The 22649-nt window shown below is 32.6% G+C and overlaps 2 protein-coding genes across 5 annotated transcripts in view; one reads left to right on the top strand and one right to left on the bottom strand.

The window, feature by feature from the left end:
• Positions 1–5062: 5062 nt before the first annotated feature.
• On the bottom strand, positions 5063–11092 carry LOC143044684 (BTB/POZ domain-containing protein 6-like). Of its 2 annotated transcripts, none has more exons than XM_076216748.1 (3): positions 10933–11092; positions 7655–7917; positions 5063–6280 (listed from the first exon to the last, which is right to left on the bottom strand). In XM_076216748.1, exons 2-3 carry the CDS (start codon positions 7897–7899, stop codon positions 5254–5256), a joined length of 1272 nt encoding a protein of 423 aa, XP_076072863.1. In that variant the 5' UTR covers positions 7900–7917; positions 10933–11092; the 3' UTR covers positions 5063–5253. The 2 variants fall into 2 exon arrangements, with proteins under 2 accessions (XP_076072863.1, XP_076072865.1); XM_076216750.1 differs by lacking the exon at positions 10933–11092 and adding an exon at positions 8370–8608.
• A 1719-nt stretch (positions 11093–12811) lies between these two features.
• Positions 12812–22649, top strand: part of LOC143044683 (protein bicaudal C homolog 1-A-like) — a 73605-nt gene continuing 63767 nt past the window's right edge. For all 3 annotated transcript variants that reach the window (XR_012968758.1, XR_012968757.1, XM_076216747.1), the window contains exon 1: positions 12812–13010. Coding sequence is in view for 1 of the 3 variants with exons in the window: in XM_076216747.1 (XP_076072862.1) it covers positions 12836–13010 (175 nt within the window). In the remaining 2 variants the exon portion in view is untranslated. The remainder of the gene's footprint in view (positions 13011–22649) is intronic.

Below are 22649 nucleotides of genomic sequence, written 5' to 3'. Positions count from 1 at the left end.
CATGCTCGCAGAGAAATATACAACACAATGAAATGTACATATTTACCTGTTGAAACTCACACTCGACGGTGAACGAAATCGTTTGAGTCTGGACTTAAATAGCAACCATAAGCATGAAACATAATAATTTATAGGTTGCAAACAAAAAATATTAACAAATGAAATATGTTTTCCCAATAATTGCAAAAGAAACAAGGTTTAGTCGATCCACGCGTCGTTGTATGCATTGGAAACAAGAACAGGTTGAAGAGGTCGTATGAATAATTAAATATTATTTCGGCATTTTCAATTTAAATATTCATGAGGAAAAGTGATATCGGGTCAGTGACTGTATATGACATAGAAATATACAGTCAACGCATTTTGACTGCTCAAATAGAACGAGTGCAGTATAAATAATAATAAATGTCAGGTATTGTGAATTTATTTGTATTTTATACTGAATTTGCTAGATCAAACAATATGTCCTGAAGAAGGTGATATGATGCATGTCAGCCAATTTACAGAAATAGACTGAAGCTGGCAGTTGACTGATCACTGTCACAATTAAGTAAGAACCTCGACATAGGGATAGTGATCTTATTAAAAGCTTTATATTTTAGAAGGTGGAAGACCTGGATGCTTCATAATTTGTATATAGATGCCTTATGTTACGAAGTTTCTGTCTGTCACATTGGCCTCATTTTCTTGGTTCAATGACTATTTTGAAAAGAAGTTAGATTTCTGTGATGTTTATTTCTCTATTATTATGAGTATTAGGATAACTTTATTTGGTATGTGCGTACCTTACAAGGTCTGCATGCCTGTCGGACAGTTTTCACTTGACCTCAAACTCATTTCATGGAGGCAGTGAACAAGGCCAAGTTTACTTTGGTGGTTGGTGGTAAAATCCATATCTCAAGATACTGTGACGGGATTGCTTCCCTTAGAAAAACTAAGTAGATACTTAGTCAGCCGTAAGCGGTTGAGCTAAGGAAGTACTTCTTTAGCTCAGTCGGTTAGCGCGCTGCCTCGTAACACAGAGGTCCCAGGTTCGAGTCCCGGTGGAGACAAGCAATTTTGTAATGAAATTCGTGCTCTCCGGTTACATTGCCGCCCAACAATAATAACCCACGGTTAGAAGAATTACCTAGCCAGGTTAAAATATAAATATAAAAAAGATGAAGATATCATTATTATAGTGTATAATGACTCTTGAGGTGGGGAAGTTTGACGGGATTGCTTCCCTTAGAAAAACTTAGTAGATACTTAGTCAGCCGTAAGCAGTTGAGCTAAGGAAGTACTTCTTTAGCTCAGTCGGTTAGCGCGCTGCCTCGTAACACAGAGGACCCGGGTTCGAGTCCCAGTGGAGACAAGCAATTTTGTAATGAAATTCGTGCTCTCCGGTTACACTACAATAAGCAATAGGACTAGTATATTTGGCGTATGGAATGATGGTAAGGTATACATGTTCAACTGGCAGGTGTCATCTGACCTTGGCCTCATTTTCATGGTTCTGTGATCAAAAATAAGTTTGAGTTTTGGTCTTTTTTTTATAATATATGCAATAGGTCTACTGTATTTGGTTATGAAAATATTTATGGTGTATATTTCAGTCGCAGGTTTTATTTGACATTGACCTCATTTTCACGGTGCATTGCTCAGTGTCACATTTTGTGTTTTTAGTCTTCTTTTTTAACTTGAAGCAATAGAACAACAAAATTCTTATAAGGAAGGATTGTAAGCTTGACTTGTCTGCCTGGCATGGTTCCTCTTACTTTGACATAATTTTCATGGTTCATTGGTCAATGTTTAGGTTTATTTTTGGTTAAGTCTAAGAAACTATAAGCAATAGGTGAGGGGGCGGAAAGGGGGGTACCTTTCTCCTACCCCTTTTCTCCTTTCTCCTGCCCCTCTTCTCCTTTCTCCCGCCCCTCCTCTCCTTTCTCCCAACCCCTTTCTCTTGTCTCCCACCCTGCATCATGAAAAAATAGTCTACAGGATGCTATTTTTTTTTTTAAATCGATCAAATGTCTTGTTTTTATGGTTCGTCCACGTCTTGTCCTCTCACGAGATAGAAGTGTTGTTTCTTCTGCTTCAAGAACCTCTATTACTTTTTCACTGTCTGAGAAGCTTCTGTTTGTAATTTGCAACTCTGATGCATCACGTAATTTCCCAATGATTTTTTTTTTAAAGTATAAATCCAAACTATAGAAACGCAGGATAATGAGTTAAATTACGGGGAATTTTTGTAACACTATTAGTGCAATTTCGTTAAGAAACCAATTCCTTTAAAATGGTTGCCAAAACGCTGCTTGCAAAAAAGAAAAAGAAAATTCTTTTGGAAAATAAAACACATATAATTTATCGAAAATACATAGTACTAGCAGTCGTTGAAAATCAGGCAGAAAATGATTTTTAGAATTAAAGCTATTTTGGCGCACAACTTTCCCTGTATGTTCCAAGTGTAAGCATTTTTTGAAATATTATTGGACTGTACAGAAAATATGGCTCCGGAAGCTTGTAAGAAACAGAATGCCAATACTGTAATCGTATAAGCGCAGTTTACACAGGACAGCAACATCGGAATGAGGAAAAAGTTAACAAAGGCTTGTCATTTTGGGATGTCAACACTTAATTAATGCACACCCGTTGGGACGAAATAAAATTAGATCATTCAAACCCCGTTACATATTTTTTCACTAATTCCGTATTTCAAAACAAATCATTTCTTGAAATTTATAATCCAACGACTCATTAAATAAAACCCAGTGGCCAACAATAAATGAATAATCGGTACTTTGATGAAGGTAAACCCAGAAAAGCGCTCTGAACGCAAAAAAAATAAAAAAATAAAGAGATATGATTGTTTGCCTGTATTTCTTCAAATGCAGAAACCAACTGAAAAAAAAAAATACATTTTAACATAATTTTGGTTCATGTTAATTTACACTTGGGTGTACAGGGATGGGTGTGTTTTGTTGTTGAGTTTGACATGATGTACAATTGATGATTTCCGAACTATATTCCACTATAAACTACTTATTCAAAAATAAATGTTGTCACCAAATACTATGAAATATATCTAGAACACAAATACAATCATAAACGCTTATTATATATTTTGTTCCCTCGACAAAATGACGCGATCATACTGTTTTACCCGTGTCCATTTGGCCGCCTGTCCCTCACTTAATCGACATAAAGGATGTAGCTAAGGGTTTATACAACTTATTTCGGAGTGCTATATTTTTTATGTCAACTTTAGTATAAATATATATACCAAAAGTCATCATATTCAGTCAAGACTTTTGAAAATATATAAAGGCACGCAGAGTCCGACTTCCTCCATCTACAGTGTACAATTTCAAGGTGGAACTTTTATAATGCACCGAGTGTTTTACTTATAGAGGATGCATGTATGTTCTCAGATTTTTTTTTATTATATCATTTTTCATGAATGACAATGTTGACTGACTTACAGTTTGCAAGGTTGTCCGCAACTTTGCACACGACCCAAACGTTTATATCATACAGAGAATATATATACTATATTAAAACATGTATTATTTTATCTTTCACTCTTTTACATCTGACGGGATGTTTTATTAGTACCCTTTTTGATGGCTGCATTAAACACATTAATTTCAAATTGTAATGTATCGTCCTGAACATGCCTGAAATATTTGCCACCGGACATTTTTAACGTCAAATCAATAAATTCATATTGTATTTAAAAATCACTGTTCACTCAATCAACTTTTTGAAGCTGAATGTGTACCCTGTTAGTTGGAAATAAAACTTAATGTGAATCGAATACGAATTACGTATTCATGAACTCAGCATTAATAATAGGAAATTTAGGAAAACCAGATAGGTTAAATGAAAACAAAATAACAAACACCATTCAGATCCCGTTACATATTTTTCAATACCTCTCAGTAAAAAAATGTTACTCTATATTAAGTAATGGTATCATTTTTCTGCCAAATTCTATACATATCGATCAACTTTGAAGCACTTTATCTAAAAAAAAAAAAACAACAAGGATGGTGAAATGTCACGGTCTCTATACATGCACACGGGCTCACAATAAAATCCAGGAAATTGTTAGTTTTAAGTCTTTCTCCATCTATAAGAGATTGTAATGAATTAGTGACGACGTTGGGAATATTTTTTTGTTACTATGCCATTTTGGGGAATTTTCTGCGACTGTCCAAAGTGAGCCTAAGGTTCGGCTAGCCATAAAACCCAGTTCAATATTCACCATTTTCTACATAAGAAAATGCCTGTACGATTCGGAATATAACAGTTGTTATCCATTTGTTTGATTTTGCCGTTTGATTTCAGACTTTCCGTTTTTAATTTCCTTGGAGTTGTTTTTTTTTTAGGTTATTTTACCTTTTATTAGCACTTTCTTTAATCTTTTGCATAACTCATGTATTAAATAATTGTTTTCCTGCTAAATTTTAAGAATTTAAATATACATTTTTGTCTCCTTTTTTACCCCTTTTCTCCTTTCTCATACCCTTCTCTCCTTTCTCCCGCCCCTTCTCTCCTTTCTACCACCCCCTCTCTCCCTGTCTCCCTTTACCCTTTCGCGGCCCTCTCATAGGTCAACTATATTCAGTGTATTAAATGATTATAAGGTGTACATGTTTTTCTCGTTTGGTTTATGTAACATTGACCTCATTTTCTTGGATCATCATAAGTTTATGAAATAGTTATTGTAAAGCTTCATATTTTGGATTATCAACGTAATATCAATGATTAGTAAAGAAGGCGAGACATTTAAGCGTATGCACCCTTGTCTCGTACAGTGGCTATGTACTTTTGGTGAAATAAAAAAAATTGTGTTTGCACAAAATTTCAAGCATTTTGGGTTGTCTTTTTCTCGACTTATGGTTTTTGACTGCCCTAACCTTCTTTTTACCTTAGTTTAAGACTATCAACAGTAATCTTACTTTATTTCGTTTTAGCTTAACATCCTATTTGTATACTTTACTACAATTTTTGTAAACCGTCTGTCTACTTTTGTTCCAAATAAACTAACAAAAAAAAAAATACAGAATAACAACAAACATACAGTCTATATTTTATTTTCAGATACTGTGTTCATCCTTTGTTAGTTAATATAGTAATGCATCTGTCCTGTAGTCACTTCAGTTCCAAATTACAATGACTCAACAAACATACAGTCAATATAAATGTTTAGTTTCAGATACTATTCATCCTTTGTTAGCAATACATCTTCTTGTAGTCTCTATATGTTGCTTATTCAAGTTGCCTCCCGACGATGATCCCAGGAATTTGTCCACTTGTTTCATTGGTACCATTCAATGAGGATACACCAAACGAAAACGTGACTGACAAATCATCTTCCATTATCCGTGTTGCGTAATTCTTGCCTGTGAAGGTCTTCGGTCCTTTCATACACAATTGAATTGTGTATCGTACGTTTTTAGTTAGTTTGACTGGATCTATAAACATAATATCATAAATTTCTTGACCTTCTTTTGAAGATATGGATGTGGTTGTTGATGTCAAAACTGTAAAGAACTGAATGATTTTAACTGTTATATCATGATCGCCCTTATAATCTTTTGACCCAAATACAATTATTCCTAAAAGTAACCCGTCAAAATCTGTAGAAAATTCTATTGAATCAACTGAACCATCTAAAGTCCAACTCTGGTGACCTTCATTTGCGATGCATCTATAAAATTTCACCGGATTTGGGAGACGTAATTTCGATGGAAATTTTTCGACATTTATACCATCAAAAGATTGAAATACTCGTATTATTTCATCTGACGACAATATATGGCGAGTTGATACATGATGTGTGAAGTACTTACGATCCATTAAGGGAAAGCGTATGTCATGTAGAATATCTCCTAAAGATTCTCTGATATGATCGTCCGTCAACGGCATATCTTTGTCTCCACACTTATGTTCACCCCATTTTACAACTTGTTCGAATATGAAGTCTTCCTTGCATTTTAAACTATCCGATTCGATAACGAGTTTAAGACATTCGGGAGAAAGAGATGACAAACTTTCAGATACCAAACATTGTTTTCCATGACGATGAATGTATTGCAAGGATTTGTGTTTTAATTCTTCAAGGTGAAAGTCATTTGCCGTTTGTAATACAACACAAGCGTGATCTTCATCTATGAGCGTTGATAAAAATTGACTACATTCACTCTTGACAGTTTGTAACATATATTTTTCAGCTCCATACAATAAACCTTTCACATTTGATGTATTTACTTCTATCTGGTCAGTGTACATAAACCTGACAAACATAAAAAAAAAATAGTTATTGTTTTATATTTACATACGTTTTATTTCCTATTTGGAAAATTCCAAATAAGTATGTTGTAAGACGAGCTATGCGATATTTCTCCCTGTAAGATTTGCTAAATTTTTAAAAGCAAGGCTAAAACTAAAGGCTACGGAATAAGGGTGGGTCAACATGTGTGATATTGTCCCCATTTTCCTTTTCAACATTAAAGTTATGCATGATAGTTGTCTTAAACACTATAAAGTTACTGTACTATTGGTTGTCTTTTTTAATGAGATTGATTTCTGAGGAAGATGTTTTATTGCAAACAAAACTGTCTTATTATTATTATTTTTACCTGTATTTACCTGTTAATTGGCGCAAATGAAAGGTTTTATTTTTTGCGCAAATGAAATATTGTTTGTGGCGCAAATGAAAGATTTTTTTTGGCGCAAATGAAATGCGCAAAAGCAAAGCACCGTGTAGTATGTATCATGATGATCAGATACATGTATTTACGATTAAAATTGAGAATGGAAATGGGGAATGTGCCAAAGAGACAACAACCCGACCATAGAAAAAAACAACAGCAGAAGGTCACCAACAGGTCTTCAATGTAGCGAGAAATTCCCGCACCCGGAGGCGTCCTTCAGCTGGCCCCTAAACAAATATATACTAGTTCAGTGATAATGAACGCCATACTAATTTCCAAATTGTACACAAGAAACTAAAATTAAAATAATACAAGACTAACAAAGGACAGAGGCTCCTGACTTGGGACAGGCGCAAAAATGCGGCGGGGTTAAACATGTTTGTGAGATCTCAACCCTCCCCCTATACCTCTAGCCAATGTAGAAAAGTAAACGCATACTAATACGCACATTAAAATTCAGTCCAAGAGATGTCCGAGTCTGATGTCAGAAGATGTAACCAAAGAAAATAAACAAAATGACAATACATAAATAGAATTTTATTTAAAGTGCTGGGTTTTTTTTTTTCGTCATTTGTAATACCGATAGTGTTCGAACTGTTATAATTGATTTATGTGCGTTCCACTGTAACCTTTCAATATTCAAGGTCTTAAAAGATATGTAAATTTGTTTTATGCAAGATGAAAAGAGGATGGCTCAGTACTGGTGGTGTTCATTTATCATTTAATTTACACATTTTGGTGTTGATGAGATACACTTAATGAACATCTCGGATAACGTTTATCGTTACTTGTTCAGACTTTGTGAATTCGAGCTACATACGTATAAAAACGAACACTTTTTTTTTTTTGCTGAAGACGGAATTGTGTTATTGTTTTGAATCAAAATGCATTGTCAGTATTTACGTTTTTGTGTTGTTTGTCGTATTCCTTTCGTCTCCTTTTATCTAATTTACCTCACGAGATGTGTGAATATTTCATTATCAAGATCGGGAATAGTTATTTCTCCCTTTTCTGCCATTGGTCCTTCAAACATACTGTAGAAGACAGGACTAGCGCTGGCGAGCATGCATCTATGAGCATTGAAGACCTTCTTGTCAGTTCCAACATAGAAGGTGACATCACACATCAATTGGTGATTTAACATGTGAAACATTCTCTCGGGTAGTGATCTACCATTTTGCCAATCTCGGGACTCCATTATTTATCCACGACTTTACTGAAAATTTAAAAAGATGAAATATTCATATAGTTGGAGTAGTAGAATTTAACCCGATTTATTCATTATTTTGGTAAAATGAGTTATCTCGCGATTTTACAAATATGCAATGTATTGCACTAAAGAAAACTCGTTTCATAACTTCTCCAGACAAAGTAAGGACAGTTGCCTGTAACTGAAGACGGTGAATTGATTAGAATTAACCATACAGATGTTCCGTAATGAAACGCATTCTTTGGGGCTTAAAGAAAAGTGGTATACTGGCTGAATAAGTTGACCATTGTCATATATCATTTCCAGCATTGATATATGATGGATATCTCTGATATACATAAAATGGTCAGTGCTGACTGACAAAAACAATTAAATATCATATGTATGTGCATTACAATTAGAATGGTTATGCGTAAATCATATTAAATACAAATGTGTATTAGAAAATCAGTACTTACTTCAGACAAAGGAATCACAAATAAACACAAAAATCGACTGAACCAAATGTTTAGTTCACCTGAAGTTGTGTACATACGAGTATAAGTATCGATCGTTTCCTTGGCAATCAATAGTTAAGGTTATTATTATAAGACAACATCCGTAGCAACACGAGGAATCCTCGTCCATTTTACTTTTTTGCGTCTGAATATTGAAAACAATAAAATTTGTATACCATTTATATTCCTAGCGATGCAATCAATAAGTTCTATATTGTTCGTAAATACAGGCTATAGTGCATTTTTTCTATTTTGAACTATCGTTTTTTCGAAAACCTGTCCACACAATTAAGTTTAGATGATTATATGTCCGACATTTATCGTGCTATTGCTGTGATAATTGTTTAAATGGAGCCATCACCGAGTGTGATAAAACGCTATTTATAGGAGATTCGAAAAGAGTGAAAATGATCCAAAATGATAACTCCAATTCCGAAATAAATGAAGTCCAATGCAATACAAATGATAATACAATTGAAGACATTGTTGAAAAGGGCATGATAATTGCGGTTTTGGCCGACGATGACAACGCCATGGCTAAAAAGAAGGGTGATCTCAGGTGCTTCGTAAGGGTAAGCAGATCCTGCTCCACATATGACACCCGTCGTGTTGATCATGTTAGTACTAGTCTAACTCGGTAACAAGTCTAGTTTGGTAGGTCACATTCGTTATAAGGGGAGGATATTGTAGTTAAGATATTAAAAACATATCCGCTATCATCTGTGAAACGGATATTCCATGACGGTCAACCAAATCGTGAAAGCGTCCGTAAAACTTACGAAGAAATTAGTTTTGCTTCACCATTTGGAACTCTTGGTTTAATAGCTTCCTTGTGAGCAACAATCATCTCTCAAGGAAAGCATGACAGTAAATACAAGCCTGGGAATATCGTATCAATAGGAGGATATATACTCCGTATGCAGGTGCTGCTGGGATGTTGCTACATAGATTTGGAAAGTTCACAATTGGGAAGCAGAATTCATCTCTTTGGTCGTAAGGTTTTGTTTTCAACCGACCCTCATTGTCAATTTTAAGATGTTGGTGAAGATATGAGGCTTAGATTGTATGTACTTTAAAAGCTTTTTGGATTTTTTAGTATCCACATCTGAATCACGCCACCTCTGGAATAGGCAGTTTCACAACAACTTTAAATTTGAAGCCTTGCTTTTTTTTTAAACCAACATTTCATCACCAGGATTCACTAAAGGCAGACATTTTATCAGCAATTTTCTGTCATCGTCAAAATATATATAGTGTGGCAAAGAGTTTGAAACAAATATTATTGAAAGTATATGCATGTTCCGGACCATATGAGTATTTGGACCATACGCGTATGGTCATGACCATAATGCGTATACTCATATGGTCCGATCGTACGCGTATGGTCGGACCATATGAGTATATACTCGTATGGTTATTAACAGGCGGACCATATGAGTATTTTGACCATATAGGTATTTTTTTCAAATATGCATAACAAAATAACTGTATACACTTAGGAAAACATATATTTACATGTTCCTGATATATTCTCGTTTTATGGAACAGTCATGAGAGATCTTTTTTGTTTGTAAATATGAGATATTCCATGTTTATGCTGTTATCTTTATCTTTATTTAGGTTAGCTTTTAATGTGAATGCCGACATTTTTGTGCTTTGTTAAGAATATTACCATAAAATATTCGATGGAAAATACCTGAACGTATTAGCAAGTTGAATTATCTTTAAGAATAATGTTCTTGTGTCGATGATAAAATGAAGTAAATGTTTTGACTAGTTTGTGATATCGAAAAACCTGGTGTAATAATTTTTCATTTATACACAGATTTCTATCGTTAAAATCAAATACGTTGTAACATACACGAGCGAATCGAACAAGTTGAGATGTGTAAACAAAAGGGAACGTTAACGTTACCATCTAAAAATGGATAATTAACAATAGGAAATGAAAAAACATCTCTTTTATCATAAATTTTTGTATTAAGCCATACATATTAAGATCCAGGAAGGGTTAGTGTGCATTGCTAGTATTAGCTTTATTTTAAGTTAGTTCGGCAGGATAAATCTCTTCAGTGTAATATATATATATATATATATATTTAAATATATAGGTGGTCGAGTGATCCAGAGCGATGGACATAATGCATGCGGTGTTGTCGCGATTTCCCGAGGCCTATAGCATAAGTTTGAATCCAGGCACACTAAGCAAATGATTTAACTATAGGAAATTAAAGAAAGCTCGTTTTATCTTCGTTCACCTTATCAGCATTCCATTATCCTTGTTCAAGTATAAGGAAGTCAAACATTTCTGTCTTTTATGTCGTACGCTATTATGTACTAGTTAAGAGACAAAGACCATCACCGAAAGATACTGATACATGTATTTATAATGCTAGTTATATCAAATTTGGAAATGTACCTTAGTTTTATTTACTCGACAAGTATTTAAATATGCAATACTGATTACAACATCAAAATTTTCAACATAAATTATTTCCTTATACATTAAAGATTAGAAACTTACCTTTCTTTACTCAGGTATAGTTATATATAGATAGATACATGAGAGACTTCAAGTTCAAACCATTCTGTTCAGTATTTGTATATTGTGCCAGGTAGATATACACTAATATAAATATACAAATAAAAACACATTTACGTGACCCACGCCTTAGAAATTTAATATATACTACTACTACTAAACTGAGTGACGACAACAAGTTTTTAAAATTAGTTGTTATATCATACACGAAGTCAAGCGGATATTAGTTTATACTGAATTGAGTTACCGTTCTTTGTATGCTATCCAATATCGTTTTGGGTGATCTTTTCCGAGTCCATATGCCATTGTGTTTCTCACTTCGTGCGAAGGCCAAACGAAAAAAATATATCAAACAATGATAGTAAAAAAACCTTTAAGGCTTGGATAGAGAATATTTCAAGCTAAATTTACAATGAGACCAACTTTCCACAAGACACCAAATGTCATAGAAATTATAACAACTACAGGTCACCGTACTGCCTTCAAAAATGAGCAAAGCCCATACTTCATAGTCAGCTATTAAAGGTCACTAAATGACAAATGTAAAACAATTCAAATGAAAAAAAACCAACGGGCTAATTTATGTACAAAAAAATTAACGATAAAAAAATATGTAACACATCAACAAACGACAACCACTCACAGAATTACAGGCTTCTGACTTGGGAAAGACACATACATACAGAAGGCTAAATTTTATATTCTTGAAGGTAATCATGAGGATCGAAGAAGATATTGTCTTTCAGTAAACACAGTAGGATAGTAACTCAACAAAAGAGTAAAACCAGATAGATATGTAATGTTAAACTACAGTCTTTAACAATAAACGATTATAACTTATCGTACCTAATGAAGTTTTACAGATAAAAATGAATCTCTTCTTATCACAGAACACTTGGAACAGATAAATAATAGTTCACATGACACAACATAGAAAACTAAAGACTAAGCAACATGAACCCCACCCAAAATGATTGGGGGTGATCTCAGGTGCCCCGGAAGGGTAAGCTGATCCTTCTCCACCACGTGGCACCCGTCGTGTTGCTCATGTTATTACAAACCCGCTAAATAGTTATATTTTATAAATTATTTTCAGTAACTGACATTAAAAAACATAGCATAACTTAGCATTGGAAACTTGTATAAACGTATGGGAAGTTAAGTCGCTCTCTCAGTTTAGCGTTGATCCTCTTATAGTTCAAACAGGTAAAGATGTATGCAAAATTATACAAAAACAAACATATAGTAGTCTCAGTTTCAGATAATCAATCACAGATAACATCCCAATTGCCGTAACCACATACATGTGCTTGCCCTGAATTATGGCATTACTGAATGAGAATCATCATTGAATAAGTAATTTTGGAGCAACACAAGGGGAGCTCTTGATGAGCTGCATGAATCTGCCCCCGACTTATAGCCTGACCCCTCCGGAGCTACTGAGATCACCGAGTCCAGTTTTGTGTTGGGATTGTCGCTTAATCTTTAATTTTCTCTTTTTTTTGGTTAACGAAACCCAAGTTCAAGACATAAAATAAAAATTTGGTACCATTTGAAAACATGAGCATCGCTGGCCTTGCTGATCATAATGCTAAGAAAAAGAAAAAAAACCTTTTGTTTGCCTTTAATAGTCGGTCTTTAAAAAAGGCAAAACAGCCTCTGTTTAAAATTTATAGGATGAAGATAAAGCTTTATTTTATTTCAAGTATAACAACAATTTGCTTTTTTGTATACAACCGCCTTCAAGGGTTTCAGCCTTGGTCATTTTAATTAATAAGTTTGCTTAGGGAAATCTGTCTATTCTTACAAAAAATATTCCGGAAAATAACGAAAAACCGTTTACGGTTCGGAGCCTCGAAGTGGCAATGACAACAGCAGAGATGCAATGGCAGATCACTTATCGTTGTGCTCGGATAACATGAAGGATTCAAGAAGTATTAACGAGTCTCCAACAGATATATGTGATGAAAACAATCAGGATATTAAAGATGAACTTGAACCTGGATTTATCGAGGAGAGATTTCGTGTTGACAGAAAGAAATTGGAGCAAATGCTCCAAGGTAGGTCGATCATTTGTCGATATTGAAAGTAAAAGTGCGAGGACTTCCGAATTGTCGCATATTTGTAAACAATTGAAAGTAGAGTAAACCCCTACATACCGATCTGACTGCAGCATTTACACAACTAAGAATAATTCTATTTTACAAAATTATAATTATAAGGACTACAAAACTCACCTGAAGTATGTTTTTTTTTTTATACAAATGTTACTTGTCAGATGCAAATTTATGAATGTACATTTTGTACGTGTATGGTCAGATCATATGTGGTACTTCATATGAACTCTACTATGCATGCTTTTTTAATGAAAATTGTGATTTCACAATGCTTTCTTGACAGTACGAAAACCCATAAGAAGAGGATACATGTTCAAAATATGAAGTTAAACTCTTGTCATTTCAGACTGCAGTCTTACCACCAATGTTAACTCATACTAAAAATTATTGAAATTCATCAAATTGTATGAAGTTGTGTTAAATATATAGAACATTTTTTTTTTTTTTATAAATACAACAAAAAAAAAATAAATTCAGGTGGCACATGAATAAACATGCAGTTGAAATTTACTACACCAGTTTTTAATTTTATAATCAAATTTAGAAGGTTCATGATCATGATCATCCAATTAAAGCCGTATATTTTTCCTTGCATAATTAGCTCCATTTTTACATTTACATATATAGGCCATCAACAAACCCTTCAGAGGGTTTTCCAAAGGTTTTTGAATGTACTGAGACTATAGCACTTTCACTACATTGTACCATGTCCATGAGGCATTGGATTTAAGTCCTGCTTAATTGGCTCCAACAGAAACTAATCTAAATGTAGTTGCATACAATGTACATGTATAATGAGAAACTAATCTAAATGTAGTTGCATACAATGTACATGTATAATGAGAAACTAATCTAAATGTAGTTGCATACAATGTACATGTATAATGAGAAACTAATCTAAATGTAGCTGCATACAATGTACATGTATAATGTACATGTACATGTACATGCACATGAAATAATAATAGAGAACCAAAGGGACATATGTCTTCTGCATTATCAACATAGGTCTTACTGTAAGATTCTAGAAGCCCAGGAGGAAGGAATAATAAATATGCATTTCTATACATTTTTTTACTTTAGTGAACCTACATGTACATGTGTTCATGTATACAGGGTCCTCAGTGGGATATTTTTAGGGTAACTCCAGAGTCTCATTAATTTTAGTTCCAGCTTCTTCTGATGAGTCATATACATTTACATGTACATTAATGTGTAATCCCAGTTACTCAAATAGTTCACAACTGAATTAATATTAAAACATAAAAGTGTTATCAAAATGTACAGTACATGGGATGATGTATGTACAAAATGTACACAAGGTATGATACAATGTAACTAAGTTGAGAAAAAATAATGCTACACTTATAATGTAAGTCAATTCTAATATTATCATGCTACTTTATTGTAATAAAAAAATTAAACGGTCCTGAAGGCTGAAAGGAACAATACAGATTTCATAATATTTAGTCAATTTGTTTTTATGTCATCGATCAAGATCTGTTCAATAAAAATTCTGTTTACCATAAATATACCAAGGTACATGTTTATAAATATAGTGCATTCTTAACTTCAAAGTGTAAACAATGTATGTGTACATTTGCATTCAGTAATCTAGGGTCCTTTTATACAAATGTAGGTGACTACGCATGTACAGTATATGATATGGGTTTTAATTTACTCATCCCTGAAGGCTGTGCAGTGACCTATATGTAGTTGTTAATTTCTGTGTCACAGTCTGCATGGTTAGCCACTAGTCCGATGCCCCAGACTAGTAAAATTTCTTTCAGACTAGTAAGTTTTTGCAAAACTTTGGACCAATAAGAAAAATGTCAGAATATTGGTCTTCAGACTAGTAGTTGAAAAAGTTTTTGGTGCAGACGGTGTCATTTGGTCTCTTGTGGAGAGTTGTCTCATTGGTAATCATACCACATGTTTTTATTTTTAAATGTTTATCCTTGCACTTTTTCACTTAACTACATGTATGGATATATTTGTACTTTACTTGTAGCTCATATCTGTTCTCAAAAACAACTTGATCTTTTAATTATTTTTGCAGGCAAAGCAAAAGCATAATAAATAAAGTAATTTTTACAGAAGAGTTTTGTTAAAAACTTTGTTCACATAAATTGAGTATTTTATAAGTGTGTAAAATGTTTCTGATGTCAGACATAGATAGGGAGATAAAATCACACCTGCTGATTCATATTATAGTAGAAAATTCAACTTCAATATAGAAATCACATGTTTTGTACAGCTACAACAGCACTTGCCTTGGTACTGCTCATATAATACATGTAATACATGTATGTGCACCTTCATATATGAACATGATGAATACAAGTAAACATGGGGTACAATATATGTATAATTAGTATAGTATACAATGCAGGTACATCAATAAGATTTCAACCTCATGACACCAAACACCATAAGACAGCTAGAGGTAATATGTTCTAGTATTTTCTATAGCATGTATTGGTTTCTATTTCATTGTATTTATATAATTACCTACATGTATATCAACATAATCAGTACCAATGTTACTTAAATTATTAATTGATATAGTACATGTAGGTATTAAATAAAAACTCAAATTCCTCATTGCACATTTTATGATGATTAATGTGTGTATTTTTCTTGTCAAAGTTGTTCATGCATATGAATAGGTTTTTTTTAAATGCAAAATTTCTTAAACGCTTTTTTTCGAAAATTGTAGTGTTTTCCTTCAGATGTAGAAAAATTATGTTAAAGTTGGTTCAAATTTTGGCATTATACGATTACCTTGACATGCATGCCAGCATTTGAAAGTCCAATTTTACTAGTAGGTGCTATAAATAACTGAACATTTGAATGTTAAGATAGTGTTAAATGCTCCATTTTAAAGAATGAAAGAGCACTTTCAACCATGACACATTGTTTTTGACCATTTGTATGAAGGAAAGTATTAAATTATTAGTGTTTAAATATAAATGTATGTCACTTTGATATTTAAGGGTGAAATCAAATTTCATACATACAGTATCTTATATCAAAGCAAAAATAATTGCACTTGTAAAGATTAGGTTAATGAGTGCATTTTCTTTTAGTCTGTTTTTATTATCTTACATTGTAAATACTACAATGATATATACAACTCGTCTAAACATCAACCCAACAATGTTAGATATGTAAATTTGCTTTCGCAAATTTTTTGTTCTTCCCTCACCAGGATTCAAACCCATGCTACTGAGATATCGTGACACCAAATCGCCTGCACTGTATATATATATATATATATATATATATATAGATTAGACGAGTTGTATATACTAGTTGTATATAATGTATATACAACTCGTTTAGACGAGTTGTATATACATTATGTACACAGCCATGTATCACCATCATTGATGGCGATCCGATGGATACATCTGTTGTAGAGTTGTCACTGACTCAGACGTACTTATAAATATAATTATTTTCTGTGACTGTATATGACATTAATTTGTAGGATCCTTTACTATAGATAATTTAGCTGATCTGTAACAATAACATCTTCATGCCTTATATATCATGTACTGTAGTACGCCGCTAGATTAAAACTGACGAGGAAAGGTAACACACGGCCAGCGAAAGCTCTTTTTATTGAGAGCCCAGGTGGTCGTGTGGTCTAGCGGGACGGCTGCAGTGCAGGCGATTTGGTGTCACGATATCACAGTAGCATGGGTTCGAATCCCGGCGAGGGAAGAACCAAAAATTTTCGAAAGCAAATTTACAGATCAAACATTGTTGGGTTGATGTTTAGACGAGTTGTATATACATTATGTACACAGCCATGTATCACCATCATTGATGGCGATCCGATGGATACATCTGTTGTAGAGTTGTCACTGAATCAGACGTACTTATATATATATATATATATATATATATAAAAGTCCAGATCCAGTTACTGTTGATAGACAAATTCAGGGTAAAAATGTCAGTTGTCTCCATTTAATATTAAGAGGTTTCATGCACTTAGATTTACTTTTTATACATGTACACATGTACAGTAGTGTAGATATGAAATTTATATCTTTATGAATGAAAGAAATAAACTAAACAGCAAAAATGAATTTCTTTGTTTACATTTGATGCCAAGTTTACAAGCACAAAGAAAATAAGTTTAATTGAAATATCTCCACATGAATAAGTACATGTATTCTATCTTTAAATGTTTACTTTAAAAACTCAATTATTATATATATAATTGTTTTGTTTAGTTTAAAGTTCTAGGTTAGAACATTTAGATGTTTAATAAGACTGACCTAATATTAACTGAATTTACTTAAAGATCTCAAAGTATTTTTATTTCAGAAATTTAACTGTTAAATATTAAGCACAACTTAAAATTAATGATAAATATACAGTTTAAATGAACAGTTTATGATGTATTTGTATGTCTACTGCAGTATGTGTAATAATAAGAATATATAGTATGATTGCCCTTGAGACAAGTCTTCACAAGAGACCAAATGACACAGAAATTAACAACTATAGGTCACTGTACAGCCTTCAACAATGAGTACATGCCATACCGCAGAAGTCAGGTATGAAAGGCCCAGGACATGACATTGAATTTTGAAACAATTCATTAGAGAAAACTAGGGTCTGATTGATGTACAAAATAATTGATATATATATATATATATAATAAAAGGAAGGACAATACATGTACAATGCACACGTTATACTTTTTAATTGATGAATATACCACAAATTTTACATTTATCTTGCATGCAAAAAAATTAGCAGTGACATCCAAATACATGTACAAATTCAGTGATTTTGTTTGCCTTAAATTACTGGAGAATAAAGGCTTTTTCCCCTGGAAAATAATCCCAATTTGAAAAAAAATGGCTTAAAATTATTCCCGAACAGAGCAGTCTCCGTAGTAATTGTGCATGAATACAAACTGAAAAACACTCATCTAAACATTTTTCATGCCTAAAGTGACTATGTGTGCAGATTTGAGGGTCTATTTATTTATCATCACTGATAATAAAGGGGTCTTATTTCGAATGAGGGTTTAGCTCTTGAAAGGAGGTCTGCAAATTGAAGTTCCAGTCAAATTCATGGTTTATTATAAATTTCCCAGTTTGATAAAAATGACGCATATTTTCCCACTAAAAAAGGGTAGAGGTAGTTTTAAAAAAAGCCAACATTGAACAATATCACTGACAAACATTACAATGGAAAAGAAAAGATGTGGTGCATAATATACTGGTAACTCATGATTCATAATTATATCTGCACAATTACATGGACATATATGTAAAATATAAGTTTTTGAGAAATTACTTTTAAGTTTTGGTTTGCATGATTTTATGAACAGTTTATTTAGAAGACTTTAGAGCAAAAATTATTAGTAAGGTGAAACAGTCGTTACATGTATATTTCAAATGTATCTCATGCAGAAAAAAGGTTTGCACACATCAACTTCAGCATGTCATAAAATGTTTTTTTATGGATTTCATTCCCATTCAAACTAGATATAAAGTACTATGCCAGGAGGCAGAATATTTGAACTGGAGTTGTCTTGGTATCTACAAAAGGAAGTGTAATTTTTTATATTTATTCAAGATTTAATGTTCATCCTTTAGGATTTACTGATTAAAATTATCCGAGATACTATACAGATCCAATATAGACCTATCCCGATCTGGTAACATATAAGGTCACCTGCTTGAAATGTTTACGTCACAGACAATGTCTTTCTTATAATTTACACAATCCTGATTGATCTTCCGAGTTCCTTGGTATCAAGCGCTGAAGTGCTGTTCAAACAATTCAATAGCTTAACATAAAGACGCAAGTGTACACCACAATTATATTTCAAAAGGATATCATCAGTGCACTTTTTGTAATAATATAAATCATTAAATGTTTTTTTCTGATATTTGAAAAGATATGTTTCATTTTAAGATTTAATATGACAAATTTTCATACCCTGATAAAAATTCATAATTATTTGAATGGACATGAAGATTGAAGATTCATATCAACGTAACACGATTGAAAGATGATATTTGATCTGTATGTTATCATGTCAAGATATCTTAAACATTAAATATATTGCTTTATGTAGATTTATCTAATAATCTTATATTTGGAAAATATTAAAGTTGAATTCGTCCAATAAAGTTATGGGTTATGTTTTTATAAACATTGAAAAGACATGACGTACAGATGTTATAAAAATTGTTCTGACATTCTAGAATATTAATATAAGTATAGTTAACATGTTTACATTTTAATTTCAACAATTGCATTATCAGATTCAAATTAAATTACATAAAGGCGAGACGTATCTCATTCTCTGTGTCAATATTTTATTGAGGGTATATAGATTATTTATTTTAAAAACAGAAACATATGTATATATAGAGTTGCCCAATTGTAAAAATCTCATTTTTTTTCCTTGTATGCCACAAAATTGAAAGAAAAATACCTTTGAAGTATTACTTTTAGACCAAGATACATGTACTTCTTTAATAACCTACAATGTGAATGCTTATGCTAAAAATTAGTCAGTCCATCACTTTCTTTTGACCTTGACCTTATTTACCCGTACATGCATATAAACATTTGTATAAGTACATATATTTTGATGAGACAAGTATACTTAACATGATTTTTCAAACAACAATTGATAAGTATCAGTGTTTATGTTTATATTTTTACCATACATGTATATACATGTATTCCTATGTTTTTGACTGGCACAATTTTTGTTTTTGTAAAATTGGTTTTCAAATATCTTGCTGATTTTCTTGTTTTGTGTTGTTTCAAGTACATGTAGGTTGTAATCGACTGACATATTGTGCATGCTGGGGCCTCTGTGGCAAGGTGGTCTAAGTACTACTGTAATCACTAGCCTGAGTCAACACTGAGGTTGTGAGTTGAACCCTGCTGGTGCAGGTGCACTGGACTCCAATCTTAATTGACTAGGATTGTCAGTTTTCCTATCGTAGGTAGGTTATGGTTTTCTCCAGGCACTCTGGCTTCCTAAGGGAGTCACCAATAAAAAACTGGCTGCCACAAATTGGCCAAAAGTAACACTTAAAAGTTGTGCTAAAAACACCAACATTCAATATTGTACATGCTACATGTAGTAGTTAAAGTCATATGAAACCAGTGAGTGGTGAAAAATAATGTTTATCCAATTCTTGAACCAGTGCATGTATATATCATGAACTTAAAACTCTGTGCTCGATTTTGTCATTTTTTACACAAATATATCGTATAATCGTCATTTTTTTTCTCTCTGTTTGTTATGATTTAACAAATGTGGCTGCTCATTAAATGCCGAGTTTTAAAGCCGAAGTTTAGGGATTGTCACCTTATAGTAAATAAATAACAAAAAGCATGGGTATTGAGCACGTGTTTAACATGTACAATCAGATAATTGTTTATTTTAATGACAGATTCATGCGTATTGCGATCGCCGGATTCTTACAAGGAGGGTTACGCTCAGGTCACTATGCATACGGAAAATATGTCGGCGAATTGCTTCCTGGAAGCAAGCAATTAAAAATAAATAAACTTCTTCTAAATGTGGACAAATTAAGGAATTTTCCTCAGAAAAAAGTATATGTACATAAGTTGTATAAAGAAAACTATCCATTTAGTTATAAAAAAAACATATGCATGATTTTTTTTTAATTTGAGGTTTCTTATGACTTTAATAGACCAATGACAAGGTATGTACATGTACCTGTATACATGAGTATCTGAGGAATACATGTCTTTCTGAAACACTTCTTATTAAACTGTCCTGCAGAACTATATTTTCAGTGTTAAACACCTCAACTATGATTTTGATTTGACTTCCAAACTTATTGCAGTCTGATGTTCATTTGACAAATCATGCATCTAGTATACCATATTACAAGCCTGGTAACTTTGATGAGTTTTTTTATGGTCAGGTTTCTTTTATTATGTTACATGTAGGTTTGTTACAATACAATATAAAACTGTTTTTAGAATATTGTTTTTTAAGTACTTTTCCGAGTAAGGTCCGAAGTATCATTTTGTTTTATGGTGAACATCATTTATATCTATTATTTTTTTCTTTTTCTTTGAGGATTGCTTTAATTTTAAGCAGTGCAGTTTATCCTTATACTTGTTAGAACTTGCTCCTCTTTAAGAGTGTTTTTTAAGTACAGTTTTTGTAGGTTTTATTCATTGTAAAATAGAAACATGTGTACTTTGTCAATTCAAATATTTAAAGAGAAGAATAAATTTTGCAGTCACTAATTTTCAAGTGAATAATTCTATAATTAGTCCATCAGACATGTCAGAGGTACATTCTCACAGATGTAAAGAGGTAAAATCAATTTCATTGACACCTACATGTACAAATGTACAACTGATATATTCAAGGTCTATAGAAATTATTGGTTTTAGCAAGTATATATTTATATGGGTGTACATGTATATAAATATAAAGTATATTGAAGATTGATTTGAATTAAAGTAGAATCACAGTAGGAAATTAATTCATGACGTCATTCCTTAGCTGTATATTATCTTATAGTATTGTTGTTAGGTTTTACAACATATTGATGAAGTGTTTTAGATTTGGGAATTTTTTTCTTCAAATTTTGACAAGAAGTTTTTTTTTTTTATATGATTCAAATATATGCTAATAGAGTACCTGTATTACACTTATTTGAGTAAAGTTTGCATTGATAGTGTGTATATGCATGTATAGTACATGTATAACATTATATATACTTTATGATTTTGTAAGTCCAATTAAAATTCAGAGATAAAATTGAGAATGGGAATGGGGGAATATGTCAAAGAGACAACAACCAGACCAAAGATCAGATAACAGCTGAAGGCCACCAATGGGTCTTCAATGCAGCTATAAAATCCAACACCAGGAGGTGGGCCTTAATAAGCTGGCCCCTAAATAAAAATGTATACTAGTTCATTGAAAATGTACACGACATATATACTAAAATATATATAATACTTTAATACAATGATATTTTGTCAATTGATTATTGGTGTTTTACACCCTAGTAGTGCGAAAGGTCATATTGCCAACATTATTATTGTGACCAACAATTATAATAAAAACCTCTACTAAAACCTTTATTTTGGCATTGTCAAAGATAAAAATAAAAATATTAATTAATGCTGTCATCAAAATAAGCCTGACATTACATTAAGTCAATAAAAGGTATTGTTGATTTCAATTATTTTGCTGATCTCCATGAGAAGTGTACATGTATATAATTATTCTTGCCCATGCAAAAACCAAAAATCACTGTCACATGTAGAAAACATACTTTTTATAACCTAATTATCTAACTTGGTCAAAAGGGCAATTAGTTTGGCTTCTGTGGTCAGTTCATTATCAAGGGCCTAAGCAATTGGTGGCTGAGTGTTCAAAGTTACTGTAGTTCATCCACTATTATACTTGCCCTGTAAACACCATGAGGTCAGATATTGTCAATCGTACTTACAGTGGTGTCTAATACCAACAATTAATCAATCATTCAATCATCATCTGTCACTTTAATATTGTAGATGTTTTGCCTGAAC

This window comes from Mytilus galloprovincialis, chromosome 9 (genome assembly GCF_965363235.1).
Source record: "Mytilus galloprovincialis chromosome 9, xbMytGall1.hap1.1, whole genome shotgun sequence".
Lineage (NCBI taxonomy): Eukaryota > Metazoa > Mollusca > Bivalvia > Mytilida > Mytilidae > Mytilus > Mytilus galloprovincialis.
The sequence above is the reverse complement of the archived record's forward strand: the minus strand, read 5'-3'. Positions and strand labels throughout refer to the sequence as shown.

Excerpts from the sequence above, each read along its gene's own strand:
- LOC143044684 (XM_076216748.1), bottom strand. The coding sequence starts at position 7,899 with ATGGAGTCCCGAGATTGGCAAAATGGTAGATCACTACCCGAGAGAATG. Across the intron at positions 6,281-7,654 it reads ATATTCACACATCTCGTGAG|GTTTATGTACACTGACCAGA; the intron begins GTAAATTAGATA and ends TATGTTTGTCAG.